Genomic DNA, 21795 nt, shown 5'->3' on the forward strand with positions numbered 1-21795 from the left:
GATGCAAACAACACGACATTAGAGTTAATCCTCTCTTATCCAAACCGCTCCCGATTCAACAAAAATCCTCCGATAAAAAACAAGTTTTCCTTTTGTAGTTAACAACAAGAGGGTTATTCATTTGCTTTACCGGATATAAGTGTACAACATACAAAACTGTATTCTGAGTACAGCTTTTAAGTTAAAATTTATGTTGATGACGCAATTGGGATTTGCTTTCCTGAAAGTATTGAATCCATCTGTATTCATTGTTAGCGCTGCATTCTGGTCAAGTCAATGACATTTTCTTGCATTTCGGTTTTTTATTTTTGTAGCTTCAATATTAGCTTGGAGTGTAAGATCCGTTGGTTGATATTGCATAATTGTTTGGATTCCAGAATAAGCTTGCGAAATGGCTGTTTAATATTTAACTTGAAGACTGCGTACATTTGAAAATCAACGCAAACTGTGTTCAACCATAGTTGAGCCTCAAATAGCCATAAATAAACGCCTCCGGCTAATAGACGACCTATTTATCAACTGTTATCTTCTGATAAGCCCAGCATGGAGGTTTGAAAATTTGACGATAAAATCTTTGGATGATATTTGTATTTGGATGATCATTTTAAGTCAGCAAAATTTATCAACTGTTTTAGATTCGGTTGAAAAAGAGCAAAATCCTATGTTCCTATACTGACAATGAACTTTAGGGTTAAATTATATCTTATATCTGAATTGTATCTATATCTATATCATAGTCAAAATATAAAAGCCATCACAGTAAAAAATAGAGTGTATAATGGTAGGTTTTCTAAAATTGTAAAAGAAGCAAATTGTAAAGAAAAATTGGTAAGACAAAATTTACACGCCAACAATCTTTTTGAGACGATGACTCAGAATAAGACAACTGCATTTTCACTGCTTTGTTTTCTTAGTGTTAGTATTTACAAATATGCATAGATTCATTCAATACAGAATCATTATCACATTAGTTGTTTTCATTCACTACCAATAGTTGTTTGCAAAAGTGTAAATATCTTTACGTGTCTCGCAAGTTAATTTACAAATTTCATTGAATTTTGCTGGTTTAGTGTTAATGAAGTTACTATTTAGCTAAAGTGTGTTTCTTGCTTATTTCAGCATAAATACTAATCCTTTAAAGATTGAATACAAGTACTATTCAACATATTATATTTTCCAGTCCCCTAATTCATCCACCGACACTTTCCTTCCAGCTTCATTTCCAATGAGTGGCCTTGAACCAACCTATTTCATTCCACCGCCTGGAACCAACGCAATTTCATTCTCTTTAAAAAATTTATTATTCTTTGACGAAACCTCGGGAATCGTCCTTTTATCTTTCATGATACGTCAGTGATTGAATGCTGTGTCCTCCTAAGCTTTTCCTTCTACTGCTGATGGGTTTTCTAGCACATCAATTTTGGTTGCGGTTTTTCTACAAGAAATAATAAAACATTAGGTAGGGAAAATAGCAGTTTGCCTCAAGGATTTCTATTTGTCATGCGCCATCCCAAAGCTGCAAGGAGCTGCTTTCTGCTTCACGGAAACTCTTCACAATTTTTTAACACGCTCCTTTGAGTCAAATATAAAGAAAATCGCTTCACCCAATCTTTCAAAGTTTCTATTGCTGTTTCCACTTTTGTAACCTTTACGATCTTTGAATACCCTTGTGCGACTCTTAAAAGACAACTTTTACTCTCTTTCTCTAAACTAGTGTTCTGGTATCAAAGTCAATAAAGAGCTTTGATTGCAATTAAGCAACAGCAAAATAAATCGTAATTTTTAGAGGCGAGTCAAATTTTTTTCAGCTTTAGTAATCTATGCTTGCAGTAGCCCTCTAAATGCATTGCTTTTAACCACACACGGAGGAAAATTCAATAGAGCAATCAACCTAACGGCACTGATTCACGCTACCAATGTTCTAAGAATCTTGACATTTTCTTAGAAAAAATGTCATATCTACTCATTTAGATTTAGGAAAGGCTCTGATAAGGCCTCTAGCGTTGTTAGAGAACAATTAATCTTATGTTTGGTTGATCAATTATAGCTTTGTAACTACCTTTTTCGTTTTTCTACAAACGCCTTGAATTTCTTTCCCAAGCTTTTCTTCCACCAAATTTCTACACCAACCATTATCACGGATATGACAATGCCCGCAGACAGTACCAGATACACACCAAGCATTTCCTTGACGTCCAAACGAGACTGTGAAACTACAACACAAAAGTCACTCATATGTTAGTGTATAGAGATCGAATTTTTAAGAGAGATTTCTTTTACTCCATCATTCAATGTTTTTAGATATCCGGTTATTTATGAACTCTTTACTTTAACGGCTACAACAATCTCAAGGCCCCTTTTGAAAGTTGAGCAGATTGTCAAGAAAATACGGCATGATCAATGATATTAAAACAGGGAACGTTTCCAAACGTTTGTTGTAGTATTTCGTCTTTAAGATTATCTTCACACGCAAAAGTATACGAGTCAAAAGCTTTTTCCATATTATTCTTTCCTTTAAACAATCCCTGCCTTCTGTACACAGCCCACCTTCTTCAATTTTTGAAACGGGCTGAACATTTTAAAAACGCCTATTATAGACTTTAAGTTGTTTCATGGTATGGGAAGGAAGGGATTTCCAACGGTGATGATGCTGCAGACAATATTCTTACCTGCGTTGGTTTCTTTTGGACATTGATTTTGGTATTCCCACCATTTCCTTTCAAAGGAATCTGTGACCCCCTGTTCCTGAAGCCGAAGTATCCCAAGAGACATTGCATGCGTGTATTTCGAGCTGAGAGGCAGGCCAAATGCAAAGCTCATTGGCTGAAGAACGTTGTTAACTGCAAAATAATGAAACCCGTCTTGAAAAATGAAAAGCCAAGTCCCTGGTTGTAATAAAGGTCAGCGTAGTAGTTGACGTCATATTTCTAAACATGGCCTCAATATGGAAAGGATTTTTTCTAAAAGTTGAAAGAATAATTTTTGTGTCATAATTTCTTTCAGCTTTCTATTGATTTAGCTTTTCTTCTTGATCAAACATAAAGCTTTCGCATTTAATTTTTCTGCTATAGAATTTCTCAAACTCTTGGTAGTTACATAAGATTCATTATTAATTAGATAGGTAGTTTCTATGGCCCTTACTTGTAACTAAAATGCATTTCTTCCTGCCCTTATGGTAATTGAGAAACGGCTCTTCTGCTATAAAGGCTTGCTTTTCTCCATCACGCACCCTTTGGACTGCATTTGAATGTGACGTCTCGAAAGCGTTCACTTTCGTTGCCTTCTCCCAGACCTCCTTGTAAAGGCTGTTCTTAGAGCTTTCAATGACTTTTGCAATAGCGCTGTCGTTGAGCAATATCATATCATAGTTCTTTGCCACAGCCTCGTTCAAAGATGCCACTGGCAATTCGCTGTTCTTTAAAACCAGAAACGAGGCGAGATTAGCTGTGTATGTTGCATTCCAAATCAAAACACAAAACCAGTAGCAACCAGCAAGGATTCGACCTGCGGGAAACGATGTTTCATCCATTTCAACATGAAGATTAAAATTTACCGTTAAATCTGTCTGCTCAATTTCTGTACGATATTAAAGGAGTTGAATAAAGAAATAATGCCGTGTGCATTAATAGAAAGAAACACATAGAAGGAGAAGAAGGTCTTCAAAGACGATTATCTATTTTTAGCTCTACACGAATAAATCAGTCACCTGAAAGATTTCTGGGGGTGTTGTCCGCACCCTGCGCCAACATGCAAGCCAGGCAGAACCACAAACTGTTAAATAAGCTGAATTCATCTCCATCTTCTCCCTGTGCTTGTTGCGTTTGTCGCCAGCCATAAGGACTATGTTTATCTAATACATAGACTATCAATGTGACGACAATGCAGCTTGAGATGAGCAGTAGCCAAGCAGGAATCGTGAACGGTGACATGAACTGTGTCAAATCAAGCTCTTTCTCTTCCTGCTTTTTTACTAGCAAACCGACTGAGAAATGCATGAAAGGCTTAGTGAAACTTAATGATTTCTGGCGACTTGCCGATACAACGAGTGGATTCAATGCAACGTCAGCTTTCTAAAAATAAAGGGTAGTTAGATCATCACAATTTCCAGCATCATTATCATCATTATTATTATCATCAATCATCAGCACAATCATAAGCATTTATCACTATAATCAATCTTCATCATTAATCATAATTGATCATCGTTATCAAGTATCACCAGGATCATTAGCAAGCATCGTCATCATTGTAATCGGTTTCAACCATAAATCATTATCATCAATCACTATGAATCATAGATCATCAAGCATCATCAGAATCATTTATCATCATAATCAATCTTCATCATCAATCATAAGTGATCATCGTTATCAAGTATCATCAGGGTCATTAGCAAGCATCGTCATCATTGTAATCGGTTTCAACCATAAATCATTATCATCAATCACTATGAATCATAGATCATCAAGCATCATCAGAATCATTTATCATCATAATCAATCTTCATCATCAATCATAAGTGATCATCGTTATCAAGTATCACCAGGATCATTAGCAAGCATCGTCATCATTGTAATCGGTTTCAACCATAAATCATTATCATCAATCACTATGAATCATAGATCGTCAAGCATCATCAGAATCATTATTAAGCATTAGCGTCATCAGCATTGTCCTTACAACCAAGAGCCCGATCACGGTTCATATCAACTTTAATAATAAGGATATTACCTGTTTGTCTAATGGGTGCGAATGAATGAAAACTAACCTCATCAGCAAGCTCTTGTATTAAACTGTTAATATTGTTTCCTTTGGCTTTGTGTATCGTGAATTTGAAATTCAACAGAGTGGAAAGTCTTGTTAACAAATCGAAACTGTAGCCTGTAAAATTGTACGAACTATCGTTTCCTCCATTTTGATTTATGAAGACAAATGGCTCTTGCTGTAATAGAAAAAGCAATCTCAGAAAGAAAATTCCGATACTAAAAATAGTACAATACTTAAAGTTATTTAAGTATGGAATTTTCTTTACATATTGCCGTGTAAATGTACACAAGCTTCTTTGACTTCTCAACTTTAATTTTTTTCTTACTCATCATGCAATATGATATACAATAGTTGCATCAATTCTTTTCCCAGTGACAAAGTTCTTAGAGTCTGGTACTCAACGTGAAAAATTGCTTGATTTTACAACCGCCGTACAGCTTTAAGATAGTTACCTAATGTTTGACAATAGTTCAAAAATACGGAAACATTTCATACCTAAATACTTTTCATGTGACACTCCTCAGATTATAAACGTCAGATCGTGTCCAAAGGTAAGCAGAAAATTAGCTGAAATATCTCACACTATTTCGTACTTTTTCAGGTTTTGCGATACCAAGGGTTATTTAGTTAGCTAATGGTGAAACGCGTTTACTGGACAGTAAATAGTGACATGCAGCGAATACAGAAAAAGTGCATATATCTTTAAAATATATAGAACTGACAGGTTCTAATATATGTAACGATTTAATTTGACCTTGGGTTAGGATCATTTTACTTTACGCAAGATTCAACCCTCATATCCAGGATTGATGCTAGTCTAAATCAAGATGTATGCTGATAAGTTTGCAAATTAATATTTTTAAAGGCGCATTGAAGTCGGTCAAATGCTTCCCCAAACTTATTTACGTCAGTGTTTTGTGCCTGCAACGTAACTTGTGTCTGTGTTTTCCTTAAGTTAACTTGTAACTGATCCAAATGGCGGTGTCAAGCTTTGTACGATTGCAGGAGCATCATTATTTAATACGTTTTCTAGCATTTCCAAAAGTTTCATTTGGTTCTTCTAGACGCCTACAGCATCCAAATTCACGACCACAATTCTGACGTAGATCAAAATCCAAGAAATGCCATAGCGTATAACATCCCATTGTAGATTCAATTTTAAACAAGCTTGTGACGTCACAGCAGTTTACCTGTATTGCCACCACTCTAAGAGTTTTGTGGGCTATTTCTGTTGTACTCAGAGGCCTGTTCTGCTTGACGTTGCCGGTTATCGTTGCTCCACCCGCTGTTGTGTAGGTGCCAATCTGTTTAGATAAAACCGAAACTGAGTAATCGATTGGTATTTGAAAAGTGATTTAATACTTAAAATGCTTGTACAAAGATCTTAAACTTTCTTAGAATATCAGGATATTAGGGACTTTTAAGCGATCTAATCCAGAAAATGTCTCCTCGTATTTGATATTAAATTGATTTCTTAGATCTAAAGTCCGAAACAATAGTATCTTGCCTAATCCTTTGTCCCATTTTTGCCCTAAGAAACTTTTCTTACTTATTTGACTGCCCCTCAAATGTTGGCCAGTTTAGTGTTTGAACTCTTTATTCTAAATCTGGCACAATTCAAAGACGTTTTCTACAGTAAAGAAACGTCTCATATTTCCATTTCACCATCATCCAAAACATGTTTGCAAGGAGTATATTAAAATGAAGAAAGTATGTCCTTGCTATGTCGTTTTGTATAAAGCTACTTTTCAGCATTTATTTATGCAGCAAAAGGACTCATTAAATGGTTACCAATAATTGATGATTAATAGTATATTACCTGCTAGTGGTGGTAACAACGAAAGTTTTTACAAAACAAAATGCTATTTGAAATTAAAAGATTTCTTAAAAAACAAGTCTAATTAAAAATACAAAAGTTTATAGCATAATCAAATAATGTATCATAGGAAAGTTGAAAGTCATTTGGCTAAGAATGAAATAGTGAATTTTTTATTTGAAAGACAGCAATGTGCATGTTCTTTAAGTTTAAAGCATTGTAGTACGTCTCTCTAAAAGCCCCTGTCTCTCCGGTCTCTGTCTGCCAATCAGTTTATTCGATGCAACAATTTTCCTTACCCGCTCAAAGGTATCCTTCTGTAGCATTAGTATTTCAAGTTCGGTTTGGTTCCGTTCTCCGTTTGGCTTTATTGAAGCCGATCCCGTGAGTCCTTGTATTGAGACCTGGATAGTGAAGTATCAATTTGTAACACCCAGAAATTTTTTCCATCAAAAGAACATTAAAAATAACCGAATATATATCTCTTATCCAGAAAAAGCCGTTAACAACCGGATTACCGAAATTTGGGTACCGTTTTTGTATTTGCTTTTATGTAAGATGAGTTAAGTTTCATGGAAACAATATGATAGATGGTTGTAGTTGAGGTGTTCTCATAGTACCACTTTTCATTTGTTCAGCTTCGCTTATTCGAGACCTATAGCAGCTTTTTGCCATGCTAAAGGGTATAGTTTTTCCCATGGTCATTTCCTGTGTTATCAATTTTACCAATCAATACACTGAAAGTTCTTTGATTGAAAATCACTTTCTCCTAGATTTACGCCATATGCCGATTGGATTTGTAATAGCATAGCTTCAACGACAATGTTCAATGGTAAGTGGATATTTAAAAAGTTTGCAATGTTTTCTTTGTACTCACTTTGCTCATTGCTTCTCGAACCAACCCGGCATTTGCTGTGCGATTAGGAAACAGACCATTGTTTCCCTTTGTTGCCTGGAGCGCCCATTGGTTGTTTGAAATCACATGTTCTGTAGCTGCAGCCGCCAACATGATGGCATCATGCAGCAAAGCTGCAGATTCCTGGTTTAAAAAGCAAATTGGTAACTAGACAAGATTTAATTGATATTGATTTTGTAGAGCTTAGAAGTTGGAATGGAATATTGATAGTCGATTAATGAACTGAGGTTCTGGTTGACATATATTATATTCTTTCTTTGAAGTACAAGGTGAGATAATAATACCCCTGAAAAAGAAGCCCATAAAGGTTTTTTTTTCACGACGGATATAAAGGTTTTTTTTCACGGCGGATATTAGGAGGATTTGTCAGGGGCAGCCAAACTCGTCTTGAACTGGTGGGGGATAGGATGTTTTTCCAAAGAGGGGACGTAATACAGGTCGGGGAAGGGAAAAATTCTTGGATGATTCGATTTTTTTCGAGTATGGATATCCTGGTTGGGATCTTCTCATCGAGGGCGGTTTTCAACAGGTTTGTTGAACAGGATTGTTTAAAAGCTTGCAATGCATACCGGTAAATCGTATTCCATGAAGTCTGCTGAATCTCGAATATTTGATAAGAGATCCTTGTAAGCTTTACCCCTGTCGAGTTTCATTCTGAGGGCTACGACCTTGTCCAATGGATTGGCGTTGTATCGCGTCGAATTCTATGAATGAAAGGCAACTTGTTATCTAACTTATAGGCAAATGCTGCAGTAGCGCTAGCAACGTTGCATTCATTTTAAACAATCAAATATTCTTTATATGGAAGTTCAAGAGTTAAACACATTGTTAAATACAAGGAGAAAAAACTTTTACAGTTTCTCTGCTCTATGGGATTTCAAAAGAGGAAGAATAGGGTTTAATAATCCAGACTGCTACATTGAAATATCAAATTTAACACCCGATTGTGGGTAATACACAAAACAGGGGCGGACACTTGGTCAAATATTGGGGGGCAAGCCTACTGTTTTAATAAGATGACGTCACATTTCCCATTGTTTTGGAACCATAGACCATTGTCCTCTAAAGTATGGAAGGGGCGGTCACCCCCTCGCTCCCCCCCCCAGGTGTCCGCCATTGACACAAAATTAGTCCGAGAATCATCGCAGTAGTAGGCTTTGGGCACTCGCTGATCTTCTTTGCAATGTTGTTTCGGCAAGAACTGGATGATTGTTACTTCTAGGTGCTGCCCTTTATTCGGAATGTTTTCTAATTTAGTGACCCAAAGTGCCAGTGACTCACCCCTATGCCCCCTAAACGATCCACAGGCTTTTTGCTCTGAAGATTTAGACATTTTGCACCGAAGAAATGCCATAATTAATTCATAAGAAATATGGCAAATTTGAAATAGGCAAGGTTTCTGGAAACAGTATGTCAAGCTTGATGAGGTGCTGACTCTCTCTTTCTTCTCTCTTTTTTCTCGGGGGAACTGCTGCGATTTTGTTTAACCTTCTAATTTCCTGAGAAAGAACTCTGAAAATCATCAGACATTTTTAATTGAGTAATATACAAACCACAAGTGGTAGGACCCAAAGCATGCTCTCTGAAGACGTTGCGCAAGAACAATAGAGATTGACCTAAAAGGCAAATGAATTCGTCTTAAAGATTCCAAAAGAAAACCAGGGTTTTTCAGCTATTAGCTATATTATGGTTTTAAATTGTGAATAGAGAGAGCAAACTGCGGCAGAAATTGGCAGATTTACCTGTTAAGATTTCATTCTAACATTTAATCTAATTATTGATATTTTGTTTAAATAAAATAGCTTTTATTCTCATCTCGATATTCCCATCAAAACTTCTTCAGTATTGATATGCATTTGAATTCTGTCTAGTTTCTGACTAAGTGTAATTGCTATGAAAAAACTACTTCTTCAAACCAAAGAAACAACTACTTCATGTAGATTTATTTTAGGTTTATTTGACTGCATTTTCAAACAAATGTTTGAAATATGTACTATAAATAAATTCGGTTGCTTTTTCGAAATTTTGGGAATCATTTAATGAAACTGTGTTTTCAAAATTGATTCTTTTACCAATGCTTCTCCTTTAAAAGTAAGGAATTCACAATTTTGTAAGGACGAAAATTGACAATTTTTATTTTCAAATTTGCCACATCATTTTTTCTTTTTATTAAGTCATTCCCTAGACTTTTTGCAACTTTGTATGAATTATACTTCATACTTAATTATTACCGTATAGTATTTAAAAAAAGGCAAGGACAGTTTAAAAGGCAAGGACAAAACAATATTTTGTATTTGGTTTTGCCAATGTAACAGAACGATGCTGTGTTTTCAGATTGGTATACCTAATTTGCAAATTAAACACGTACACCTTTTTTTAAAAATGCTAGGCTCAATTTCTTTTGTTTGGTTTTTTCTATTTCAGTACTTAAATGTCTCAAAAGTTGCTTAAATAGTCAGTGCTAGAGAGTTAAGTCTGGAGAATACAAACACGCAAAATAAGATGACATATATCTGAATATCAATCAGTCACAAAGAGTTCTAATTTTTATTTCAGTTGAGCAGAAACAAGTTCCTTATCTTGCAAGAGAATTTTTCAATCCTTTCTTCAATAGAATCATTTTTGAAGAGTTTTTTACGGTAGAGAGGAATCGTTGCTAACATTTGTTAGTTTTAAATGCGTTTAGTTCCCCAAAAAGCAAAGCAGCTAGGCTTTCTGCAAAATTTCCTCAAGTCTGATTCAGCTTCAGATTTAGTAACAATTAATGATGTAATCTAAAAAAACCTCTTCATTGGTGGAAAAGTGATCACTTTCGCAAAGAACATGATTCTCTTATACAGTTGACGTAATAAGCTTAAGAATTCCGCGCTTCAGAAAATTTACCTCGTTTGGATCAGGAGTTTATAAGAATATATCGAAAATGGCGTTATTATAAGGAACCGTTGCCTTATATATTGTTGAATAATTTTCGTATTCTAACCAACATATAAAGAACTGATGGATTTTCCCATATTTTATGTTTATAAAGCTATGAGATGCATGTTGTTTCCGAACAAAAGCTGTTGCAAAAAGTGATGACCTCATCTTCATTTTAATACATTGCTTCATTTTCGTAAGTTTATTTCCTTCTTTTGTTCTCTTCTTCTGCAATCCTTTCATTATTCTCAATCCTATTCGGGTTCCCATGCATTTGTGCAACTTTTATTGTCATATACATCAATAAATTTTCCGCTCTGTTCTAATTTTTATTCTTAAACGAATCTTGCTTATGCTCACTCAAGTTGCACCTGTTCAGCATTAGTGCAAGAGAAGCTTTTGCTTTGAGCTGCTTCGATCCTCAATGGTATTACAAATTCACGTTTTGTTTTCTTACACTGTACATGTACTAGCTTTTATATACAAAACTTGAATTTGTGCTATAACAAAGAACGCTTTGATCAGATCCTTCATGTAATTAAACCTTTTCAATTCATAGGGCTTAGTAACATTCTGTTCTTCACTTCACAAATGAATGTCCGGTCACTGACAGAGAACAGTCGTTGCATAAGTTGCCAACTTAAGTATATTTCAACCTCGATTTCGAGAATGCAACCGGCATTTGCAGTTTCATACAGCATCAATCCGAACCAACCATAATTTTTTACTGTACTTTAAACATACATGAATTATGTCCTTTAGTCTAAGAATGTTTTTTTACATTATTTTTTGCACTATTAGACTAAAATGTCAAAAAGTATAGTCAATTTCATAAAAGCTTTGATAAAAATTTGAATTTAATTATGAATTTCGGGCTTATGAAGATTCTCTGAAAAGAAATGGCCTGGATTTTCTCATCACTCGTTTTGTTGTGATATGATATGGAAGCGAGGCCTCACTGAGGCATGTATCACTGCCTCTTGTCCACGACCATATTCCTCAAATAATTAGAAATGCTGCTTGAAAGGGAATTATTCATTAATAACATGCAAGCGAAGTGAGATGGAATAGGCTAGTATTGTATTCAAATACAGAGCTTAATTGTCTCTGTAGACAACATAGATAAAAACTTGACTTCAAAGTTAAAATTGTACTAAGAAAAAATAACTAATTCATAAACGGCTTTTTGAGCATAGCCCATTATCAAGTCGCTAACGGACTATGATCAAAACATCGTTAATAAATTCGCTATTTTTGCCAACTACATTTTTACTTCAATTTCAAGTTATATTGCCATATCATATTGTACAGCACGGACGCCAATCATATATTCTCCTACTTGTTAGCGATAAAAATACATACGATATCCATAATCAGCTCCATGCTGCCAAAATCGACGAAAAGGATGACAGTCTTTATGTTAAAACCCCAAATACTCCGAAGATCTTGCAAGGAGTGTGACGTCAGTTGAGAGTCTCTGCCAAAGTTCAGATATATCAGCTGGTACTTTTCTAAGACACCACTTGACAAATCCAGAAAATTGCTCACTTGTTTCGATCTCAAAACTAAATATCGAAGAAGATGTTAAAAGCTTTTTAAGAAGATGGCAACTTGTACATTGGATTGTATTGTATTGCATTGAAGTGCATTGTGTCGCATTGTATTGAATTCCATCGTATTGAATTGCATTGTATTTTATGCATTGTATTGTAAAGAATTGCATTGTATTGGATTGTATTGTATTGTATTTTATGCATTGTATTGTAGTTTATTGCATTGTATTGTATTGTACTTTATTGTGTTGCATTGTATTTTATTGTTTTGCATATTATTGAACGATTTCATGTTTGACCGTTCGTCTCCCCTCTCGGCTCTTTCATTAAATGTAACTTAAAGATTTATTTTTAATAAAACACTTGCTTCTGTTGACATCATCATGCCATAAGATATTTATACTTACCATCATACACAATAACAGCTTGTGTTACGTTAATGCCTGAAAGCAACTCGACAACAGCCTTGTTTATCGTCTCAAGGTTTTGATATAGCGAGAAAAAATGGTCGCACATTGAGTAGTCCTCAACTTGGGACAACCTGTCACAATCGAAACGATCAAGCGCTGTTGTTGTTGAATTGAGGATGTCTGCTGCGATTTCAGACGGCACTTGCGGAGGCGTTCCCTCGAATAAAGCGATGGTGTCCTTTTCCATGAGTTTGATTACTAGAAAATGTTGAAGAATTTTTGTCAGTTTATAATAAGTCTTTTTTGCAACCGAGGGTAGGTGGGATGGGCTCCTCACTTCTGGTAGCGAAGTAAAGCTAGTTTGACTGAAAAGCTTCTCGGATTACCTCCTGTGAAGTCTAGTGAAATCTACTTAGTTTCTTTCAATTTGATTCAGTTTACTGAAATGAGCAAGAATCAGGTTATTCAGGCCGGATATTGATTTCTTACTCATGTTCACGCTAGATGTTCTTATTTCGCGTGTGTCTATAGTGGAAAGCCCCCCTATTTTGGTAAATCTGGAAAAGCCCTAGTACAGGACCAGCAGGGGGATGCTGATTGTTAAGAGATGCTTATCTCAGAAGAGAAATGCAATCTTTTATTGCTTTTGTTCAATTGTATCTCTGAATGGAACTCAACTGTTGTTCTACTTTTCAAAAGGACTAATTATACTGTATCTGTCAGCTAATGTCAATAAACATATGACCCAGCTACCAAAATAAGGCAACTTGGTAGTAACAAAGTACGTTAGGGTGATTGTATATAGGTAATTTAGGGTTTTATAGTTATATTCTTTTATAGTATTTTTTCGTTTGTAATTTATATTTAATTTATTATAGTATCTTGTATTAAAGTTTCGGTTGGGTTAAATTAGCACTTGAGCTAGCAATAAGAGCCAACCTTATTGGCTCTTATTGCTAGCTCGAAATTATTATCATTATCATTATTATTATTATTATTATCATTATTATGACTATTATTATCATTATTATAACTATGATTATTATAACTTATAATTATTATTAATATGATTATTATCATTATTATTATTACTATTATTTTTATTATTATTATACGATTGTCAGAGCGAACAATACGAATAACTAATACTCACTATTAGCCAGTGCGTCATCTGTGGACAAGGTCACATTGATTGCTTCTAGCGTTGTATTCGGTAAGATTTTCCCATGTCGATTTATTTTGTCAATGGTGTACTTGATCACGGATAGGTGCAGAGCATCATAAGGGTCTGTTATGATTCCTTTTGATAGAAAAAAAATTAAATGATCCTAATGGTCAAGACACACATGCAGTTCACGGTATTACTGAGTGCTATGTATTAAGTGGGAGAAGTTTTTTTCTCTTGTTTGTTGCCCCTTTGCAGAGTAGTATCTTCTGCAACTTTGGGAATGTCTTGATAGAAGTAAAGTAAAGCCTTGCAGACATGTTTTTCTAAACAACAGGCGTGACATGTCACCAAACAACAAATTTCGCCCAAAAAATTTGTCCAAAACCCAGAACTTTAGGCTGTGAATTGGTCCTGCAAAAGATTTCAAAACAGTTTGTACTTTCTTACAACAGTGGAAACTAGGGGAAACTGATGCATTTTTAAGACAATATGTTATGCACTTTCAGTCTAGCAAACTTTCCAGTGAGAGGAGAAATTTGACATTTGAAATTGAAGTCAGACGGAATAAGTTGTGAAAGGCTTTAGGTAAAACAAAGCTCTCTTTCATGTTTTTATGTTTTCTTATTTTGAAGAAGGTTTTTAGAAGACTCCTTGCCTTACGATTGATGCTTAATGGTAGCTCTAGACTGATCCAAGTACACACGCGGGATAATACTCTAAACCTGATGCTATGTAGTTTGATATTTTCTAGTCTCTGATTTATCTACAGTAAAACAACGAAATACTTTGATGAAAAGCTAGCTTTATCTGCAGTTTAGGGACCATAATGTTAATCGTAAGGGGACTAAAGGGACTATCTAGTGAATTAAAGGCACTGACAGAATACTCACAATACATTTTGCCTAAGACTTTCAATAAACAAGTCAAAAAACATCTTTTCCAGAAATGAAGCAAAGATTTTGGCGTATCAAATTTATTTGGTGGAGCACAAAGATATAGATGTTTTATTTATATTTAGGCCAAGATAAGAAATGATTTTATTGGATAGCCAAGAAGAAGCAGCGAAGATAAAGTTTCAAAATTTTCAAAGTTGTAATTGTCCAGAAAAATAACAGTTAAAAAGCGTTGCTTTATAGTTGCAAGGCTTTAGCTCGCTCAAAGAGTTCTGTTGTCAACATTATTTTTATTTTTGAAAGTAAAAGACACTGCTGTGGCACCTGGATGTCTTTGGTAATTTAGAGGGACCGGTAGCTTTTGTAACGAATGATTTGCTAAATTTTAATCAGCATGCAATGAGAGCTGAATGTAGGAAGGCACTGTCAATGTATTTGGGTTATGGAATAATATTTGTTCCTCCTCTAACAAGTATTGTCAGTACAAGCTTTATTGAACATGGAAAACCTTTGGTATTCTTAAGCCACAACAGGGTCAGCTCAGAGAATGATTTCCACAAAGCGTACGCTGATGAAGGTATCCAGCAATGCGCTTTTAAGGTTTTTGATTTCGGAGCGAATTCGTAGGAAAATGTTTTTATTATTATCATTATTGAGTTGTTGGTTATTGCGAAGGGTTATTATCATTTGATTACCAATCATAGCCTGGTATATCTGCTTGTTTTCTGAGAAAATTATCTTTCAACATTCGCCACGCGTTCAATTTTGAAATTAGCTGCCTAGAAGTTAATTATTGGGGGAAATCAAAATATTGTTTCGTGGCCAATTCGCAGTCTCGTCGAAATAAAACAAATTTGCAGCGAATTCGTTGCGAATTTTTGTGAGAATTTTCTCTCCTTGAATTCAGCCCTGTCGTGTATGAATGATTTTTAGTTTGGAATGTCTCCTTGACAACATTTCATTAAGCAACAGATATTTCACGCAATTCTAAGCTATTCAAAGGTTGTATATGGTCCCCTGGTGACCAAATGCAGCATCAAACTGCATTATAATGCTACTTAGGTATTATATCTACCTGCTTTGTTTGGAGATGAGATGAATTTCGGAATAGTTGACTCAAGCTGTGTCAGTGTATAGTTATGATTAAATATCCATTCTTTTTCTCGCTTTTAATGAAATGATAGAGATTTTGATAATAAAATTGGTCATATCAATCAACCAATACCACGTACACATGTGCTATCTATTTTTAATCTATGGGCTAGTTTGGACAACTTAAAATTATTGTCAAAGTTACACGAGTCACACTTTTATGCTTTCATTGCTAACACAGACTTTAACTAAAACTATGTTTTTAGGGAAAACTGATATTATTGTCATCAGTATATATGCGTTCTTGAAAGAACTTGATAAATATAAGAAGGTTGTTAGCTTATACAATAAAAAGCTAAGACCCAACCAGGATCATTGTGGAACTCCGCATTTCTATCCTTATTCAACTGTTTCCTGTCAGATAGGTAAAATAAAAATTAAAAAGCAACAATTATTTAATAACCTATGGTACTGTAGCTGATCTAGTTTTTTCTTCATGGTTTAAGAGTCTTTAAAAGTAAACAAACTTGACCGAAACGTAATTTCAACTTTCAGTATTTCTATACCTATCATTGCACTTTTTCAACACAGAATCTAGCAGTCAATGACCAGACTTTAGGGAATGCATAAACAGTTACCTAGGCTTAAGGTAACTGTTTCATCAGGATGATTTTAAAAAAAACCGCGAAATGATAGAATCATTATGCAATGTAAACCTAGCAGGATTATTTCCCTGTTTTTTGCTGACTTTTAGGGTGTTTACCAGCGTTTCTGGTGATTCTAATGATATCATGGTCGTTTGATTCAACTAAACATTTCGTGACAAATAATATCCTGGTCCTAAGTACACAGATTATCTGCAATAAAACAAGCTTCTTGTGATAGCGTTTGCAATCAAGTTATGGTCTCATTAATTCTTTTCATCTCTTTGCTTACTTATAGATCAACATTTTGTAAAGATTCTCGATCCTTGTAGATGTTTATTTGGATCAGCTTTCAAGCATCTTCAACAAAACGCAATATTCTCTTTCTATAGTTATTGTAACTTCTTTGGCGTACTTTTTCTATAACTGTTATCTGAAGGCGCTATTGTCTATAGATTTTAAGTCTATGCTCCTGTTTTGAATAAGAATTTGTCTTTCTAGTGGAAGGTCGGTGTTGTGATAACAAATGGCATATTGTATAAGGGTTACACAATAATATACTTGATAAAATAATGATAACAGTGTTATCGCATTGTGTGAATTTGCCTGATCGGGCATTACATCACATGAAACTGATACTTTTCTCGTAGCGTTTTGCAAAATTGAGCGTCTTAATTGGAGAAAACAGCACCCCGAATTTCCATTCAATACTATCTGATGTGTGTCTTTCTCAAAAATTTAGACAATACTTTCTTGAATTGTCTGCTACTAGTTTCATCCGAATCCAAATGCAGGAAACGATGTCAACGTTGTGAGAATAGACTTGCCTGCTAAAAACTGAGTCACGTCACGCCGTTATCAGAAGGATCTTTTTCTTTAGATGCCTGATTTTCTATCGATAATTTTCTGTCGCCTAATTCTGGACAATCTTGCTATACATGGATTTTCAATCTTTACTTTGGTAAAAGCATAAAGTCTGCAAAAGAGCTCTATATTGAACGATTAAGTTTGGCTCGATTCTCTTTTCCGTCCTTCTTCTCCGCGTAACTTCTTTCCATCATCTTTGCTTGTGTTGTTTTGCCATTGATATAATCACCTTGTTTATTAGCTGCTTTGCCTTCAATAATTTAATTTCATTGGATTCAGTATTACAACTTTGAGAAATAATTTTGGAACAACCCCCTCCACCTCCCGATTGATTAATGTTAACAGTAACAAATAAAATGAAGTACTTACCAAGTGACGTTTTGTTAGGAATCACTGCATTTGTTGTAGAGACGAATACAAGGAAAGTGAAGTGCAATAAAATATTGCTGCTAGACATCATCAGCATCATGATCTTTTTCACCACCATTCGTGGCACTCCTGTTAACAAAGATTAATAGAGATCTGCAATATTATTTTCTCTCTTTCTGAACATACTTTGTCAATGGCCTGCTGATAAGTAACCAAAGAAAAACAAATCATATCAGAACTGCAAATGCTTAAAAATTCTTTATGAAGATAATCTAAAAATGAATAAAGGAATTATGCTTTTTAAATTCATCTTGTAAGCATTTCAGATTCATTGCTTCAAGTAGGAAGAAGCCCAGGTACTAAACCTGCCCTTGGTTCAGGCGTTGCTCGTGGAGGCAGTATAGAAAAGAAAAGTGACAACGTCAGCAAAATGTATTTTTTTATGGTGTCAGTTAAGACCATGCAAGGGGGCTGCCCATTGTATTGCTTCTCATTCACTACACTGTTACAAAGCTCTAGCCCCCCTCCAGCTCCAGCTCCCCAATCACCCTGCTTCCAACGGTCCTGCAGTCTCAAAGTACAGTGCAAACCGACAGGCGATGAAAGGAGTGGAATGAACCATGCTAAAATAACAGTTATACATTGGCAAACTTCAGATTTGATCTCAGCCAATCTGTAATACGCTAGTTGCATATGGTACTAAATCCGCATAACGACAATATAATAAGCAAATATTTTAAATACCAAAACGAAAAAGACTATTAACAACAAGACTTTTCAAGCATGCACTCGTTGCTAGCATTAAAGACTTGTTTCGGAGCACATGCTCAAAGCATCGTGTTTTCATCTGTCTTTTTCATTTTATTCTTAATCCATTTGCTTATTATATGGTCATCATTTAACTATTCATTAAGATGAAGAAATTAGAACCATTTTTAGATATGATTGACCCAAGATGGTTCTTTTAAACTAAATAACATGAGAGGGTTGTGGCTCTATGAAAAGGAAATTTGAATATTTGAAATGCTGAAGTTGACAGTTTCATCAACTTGTAACAACAGGTAGGCTGATTCAAATGAAGTTAAACAGCACTTCAATCAAGGCCACCATTTATAAAATACAGTTGTGGTCAAATTAATTATTTTTCTGGTTTTTGCTAGTGTTGTTTTAGATGATGTCGGTCTTTTTAATGTAGAAATATATCCGAATGCTTTATTAAATTTTGATGTCGATCTCTAGACTGACCTGTGGACCTATGCAAAAATGAAGAGATATTTTTTCCCTAGGACAATATTCACTGAAATGAATTATTCAGTCGATAGTTGGTTGTGTAAGATATATTCAAATGAATAATGCGGGTGGCAAACAAGAGTTTTTAGAACAATATCTGTTTCTTATAGGAACAAATTTGCACTTTGCTTTTTGAATCTTAGGTAAAATAATTGCTTAACGGACAAAAAACTAATGCAAAGTGTTGACTTTGTAGACTTATGAACACAAATGAAAACTCAGAGTCAAGGGCTGTTGAGCGAATTATGAATAAAGGGTTTAGAACTTTCTGGGAGTTGGTACACTTTAAGATTCAAAAGAAAATGGTACATTGTTATGCAAATTTGGGGAGGGGGGCTAATACCTCAGTCAATTTTCATAGTCCCTGTTCATAATCAGATAATTCTGTAGCGCCACACGCTCCGAGCAATGTATTTTTATCTAAATTTGCCATTAATTTTGACACTTAATTTCTGCAATTCTTATCAATTTTCAGAACTATTCATCATTTTAGTCAATCGCCTTTTGTCCGTTGGTGCCTTTGTCGGTACTTTTTCTTAAAGATTCGTTCTGTTGATTAAGAGTAAACTTTAGTGGACAGTTCATGATAGTAGAGAAAAGGAACCGATTCAGATTTGATTTTGATGGAGAAACTTTAGCGACCACGAGGTAATATAGTGAATATTTGGTATCAAAGTGATTAGTGTACGGCACAATTCCGCACACCTTTGTCTCTGTCAGTTATTGCCAATTTTGTCGCAGTATCATTTATTTTGCCAGTCATGAATTTTCACAAACGAAAAGACATCCGCAATCTATCACTGTAGCCATAATGCACAATATGTTTCGAACCTCGACTATGAATCCGCAAAGGTCGTTTTTCGAAGTTTATTCCTGTGAGATGAGAAAATGAAATTTCGACGGCCATTTTGAATGACCATCAAAGCTCTGTAAAAAGTTTTCCATTGCACAAGATCCAAAGTTTGTCTTCAAAACTATCCTTTAACGATTTAAATGCATCTGCTTGAATTTGCAAAGAAAATACGTACTTTGATTCTAAATGATATTTTCAAAAGCAATCAAAAGTTTTGAGAGCTGCATCATGTTTCAGCAAGTTTATTTACCTCTTAAGTAAACAAAAAGCTCAGATGGCAGGTTCTTACAACTTATACCGTTGCGCTAAACATATCTGTGCTGAACAGACAATGCAGTGTGATTCTCTGCCCATTCATCTTCATTTCTCGATATCCCAAACGAAGGTTTTAAAAACTCGCTTTTAAATTTACTATCAACCTCTGATTTCGTATGTTAGTAGGAATTTTCAACGGCTGGTTTTATCTCAATAAAATCGCGATGGCAATTAATTTTGTCAAGCTATTTCGGTACACAGAAGGCGTAAGGAGTGATAAGACAAGAAACTGCAATAGGGTAATAATTTTGATGCAATACTGAGCAGCACTTCGCAGGCTAAAGTTTTAACAGCAGCTATTCCTGGAAGAATAGATTCATGGTGAGCAAATGAACCTGCTCCATCGAAATTGCGATTTGCTTCAGTATTATCAACTGAATTGAAGACGCCCTTGTGACTAAGCCCCTGTGATAGTGTACAATGGAAATTCACTATCAATTCTCAAGGACTTCAAGTAAAGCACCATTGCTTTACCGTGCTTCGTAAAATATCCGCAACGAAATAACCATCACTATTTTATTCAACTGTGAATTTGTATTGGGGCTTTAATCTTCCCTTTTGCTGACTAGCTACTGCTTCACATTGCAAAATGAATTTGAAACCAGACTAGCTTGAAAGATTGCTTTTTTATGCAACTTTATACTAACAATTCTAGTCGTCGCAAGAATATCAAACCAGTATTGTACCTTATTTTATGACGCTGTTCTGCCTCCGTTCTTGACCTTCCCAGACTTTTCTGTCCTTGACTTTTTAACGAAATCCCAACTATCAAAGAACAAGGTTGTAGTTTATCGCCAAGGTCATCAAATTTTCAGTATCAGCAGGAACAGTTTATATTTTGGACGAGTTTGATTGAAATCCAAGCAAAGGAATAGTGAGCACTAATCTTCACACAGACTTTGCTCAAACAGTGTCTCAATGGCTTCAATTATTAATCGTACCGGTATTTTATTGTCTTGTATCATTGAGGAACGAATTGATCTGCAAGTTGACGTTTATTTTGATGTCTCAATACAAAAGTCGCGCTCAATCGCGCATTGATACAACGATAACCCGTTGTTAAACTGGATGGGACATATCAAACTAGTTCATTCGTTATTCGTTCTATATACATGGACAGAAATACGCTTTGCAGGTTCTGTTGACCAGTTCTTCTTCAAATGTTGGTGAATCTAATTACTCCATGTAAGTAATTTTGGCGTTATGCTTACATGAAGTCGTATCAGTGATAAAGTCAGGGCTGTTAGTTTCAGAGTTTGAGAGAGTTGTGCAAAATCGGATACCGGCATGAAACTTCGTCCACAAGATGCAGACCCCAACTGATAAATGCCCCCAAATGCTATTTATAGACTGTTGTACTAGGTACTATTTATAGACAATTTCTTCGAGTTAACATGAACAAAGAGGCAATCTTTACGATGCTGGCACGAGAGATTGGAAAACAAAATATAAATGATAATATCATAGTTCAAACATCTCTTGAAAGCCTTATCTGCAATAATGAAACGTAGCCTCTCTTGCATGATGCAAGCACGAAGATGCCAATACTAGCACAGGAAATCTGCATATGAACAGTTGATACTTACGTAGTCGTCATGGCTCTGTCAGTATTCGACAAATTACTTTATTTTCATGCATATAGATTGCGTGCAGGCTAACCCAGATTGAACAAATGTCTTCTTGAGGTATTTTCTATTTAAATTTAGCATATCTAAACATTCTTCACGGTTCTGCAACATTCGATTGGAGGAAGAGATTGGAGGAAAATTAGCTTTACCGAGTTCTGATAAATTAGCTTTACCGGAAGATTAGCTTTACCTGTGAATAAACTTAGCGGAGGCTTTGCAAGCATGCTACAACCTTTTAAAATGCAGCTGTAAGAGGAATTGCTCTTCAAAATTCAAATGCAAATAATGTACTAATCTT

The 21795-nt window shown here is 35.1% G+C and overlaps 1 protein-coding gene across 1 annotated transcript; it reads right to left on the reverse strand.

Moving 5' to 3' along the window:
• Positions 1–746: 746 nt before the first annotated feature.
• LOC135689494 (glutamate receptor ionotropic, kainate 2) lies at positions 747–21115 on the reverse strand. Its single transcript, XM_065206735.2, has 16 exons — positions 20556–21115; positions 17412–17540; positions 13532–13678; positions 12376–12636; positions 11778–11980; positions 9053–9115; positions 8069–8203; positions 7461–7622; positions 6883–6987; positions 5958–6071; positions 4769–4942; positions 3707–4070; positions 3142–3504; positions 2670–2840; positions 2060–2213; positions 747–1435 (listed from the first exon to the last, which is right to left on the reverse strand). Exons 2-16 carry the CDS (start codon positions 17527–17529, stop codon positions 1375–1377), a joined length of 2595 nt encoding a protein of 864 aa, XP_065062807.2. The 5' UTR covers positions 17530–17540; positions 20556–21115; the 3' UTR covers positions 747–1374.
• Between the last annotated feature and the right edge of the window lie 680 nt (positions 21116–21795).

This window comes from Rhopilema esculentum, chromosome 5, assembly GCF_057945365.1.
Source record: "Rhopilema esculentum isolate cy_ngs chromosome 5, ASM5794536v1, whole genome shotgun sequence".
Taxonomy (NCBI): Eukaryota; Metazoa; Cnidaria; class Scyphozoa; order Rhizostomeae; family Rhizostomatidae; genus Rhopilema; species Rhopilema esculentum.

What these genes read in the sequence shown, in the direction of transcription:
- LOC135689494 (XM_065206735.2), bottom strand. Translation starts at nt 17,529, where the DNA reads ATGGTGGTGAAAAAGATCATGATGCTGATGATGTCTAGCAGCAATATT. An exon ending in TCCTAACAAAACGTCACTTG is followed by an intron (nt 13,679 to 17,411) that starts GTAAGTACTTCA and finishes TTCTATCAAAAG; the next exon opens with GAATCATAACAGACCCTTAT. An exon ending in TTCGAGAAGCAATGAGCAAA is followed by an intron (nt 6,988 to 7,460) that starts GTGAGTACAAAG and finishes TTCACTATCCAG; the next exon opens with GTCTCAATACAAGGACTCAC.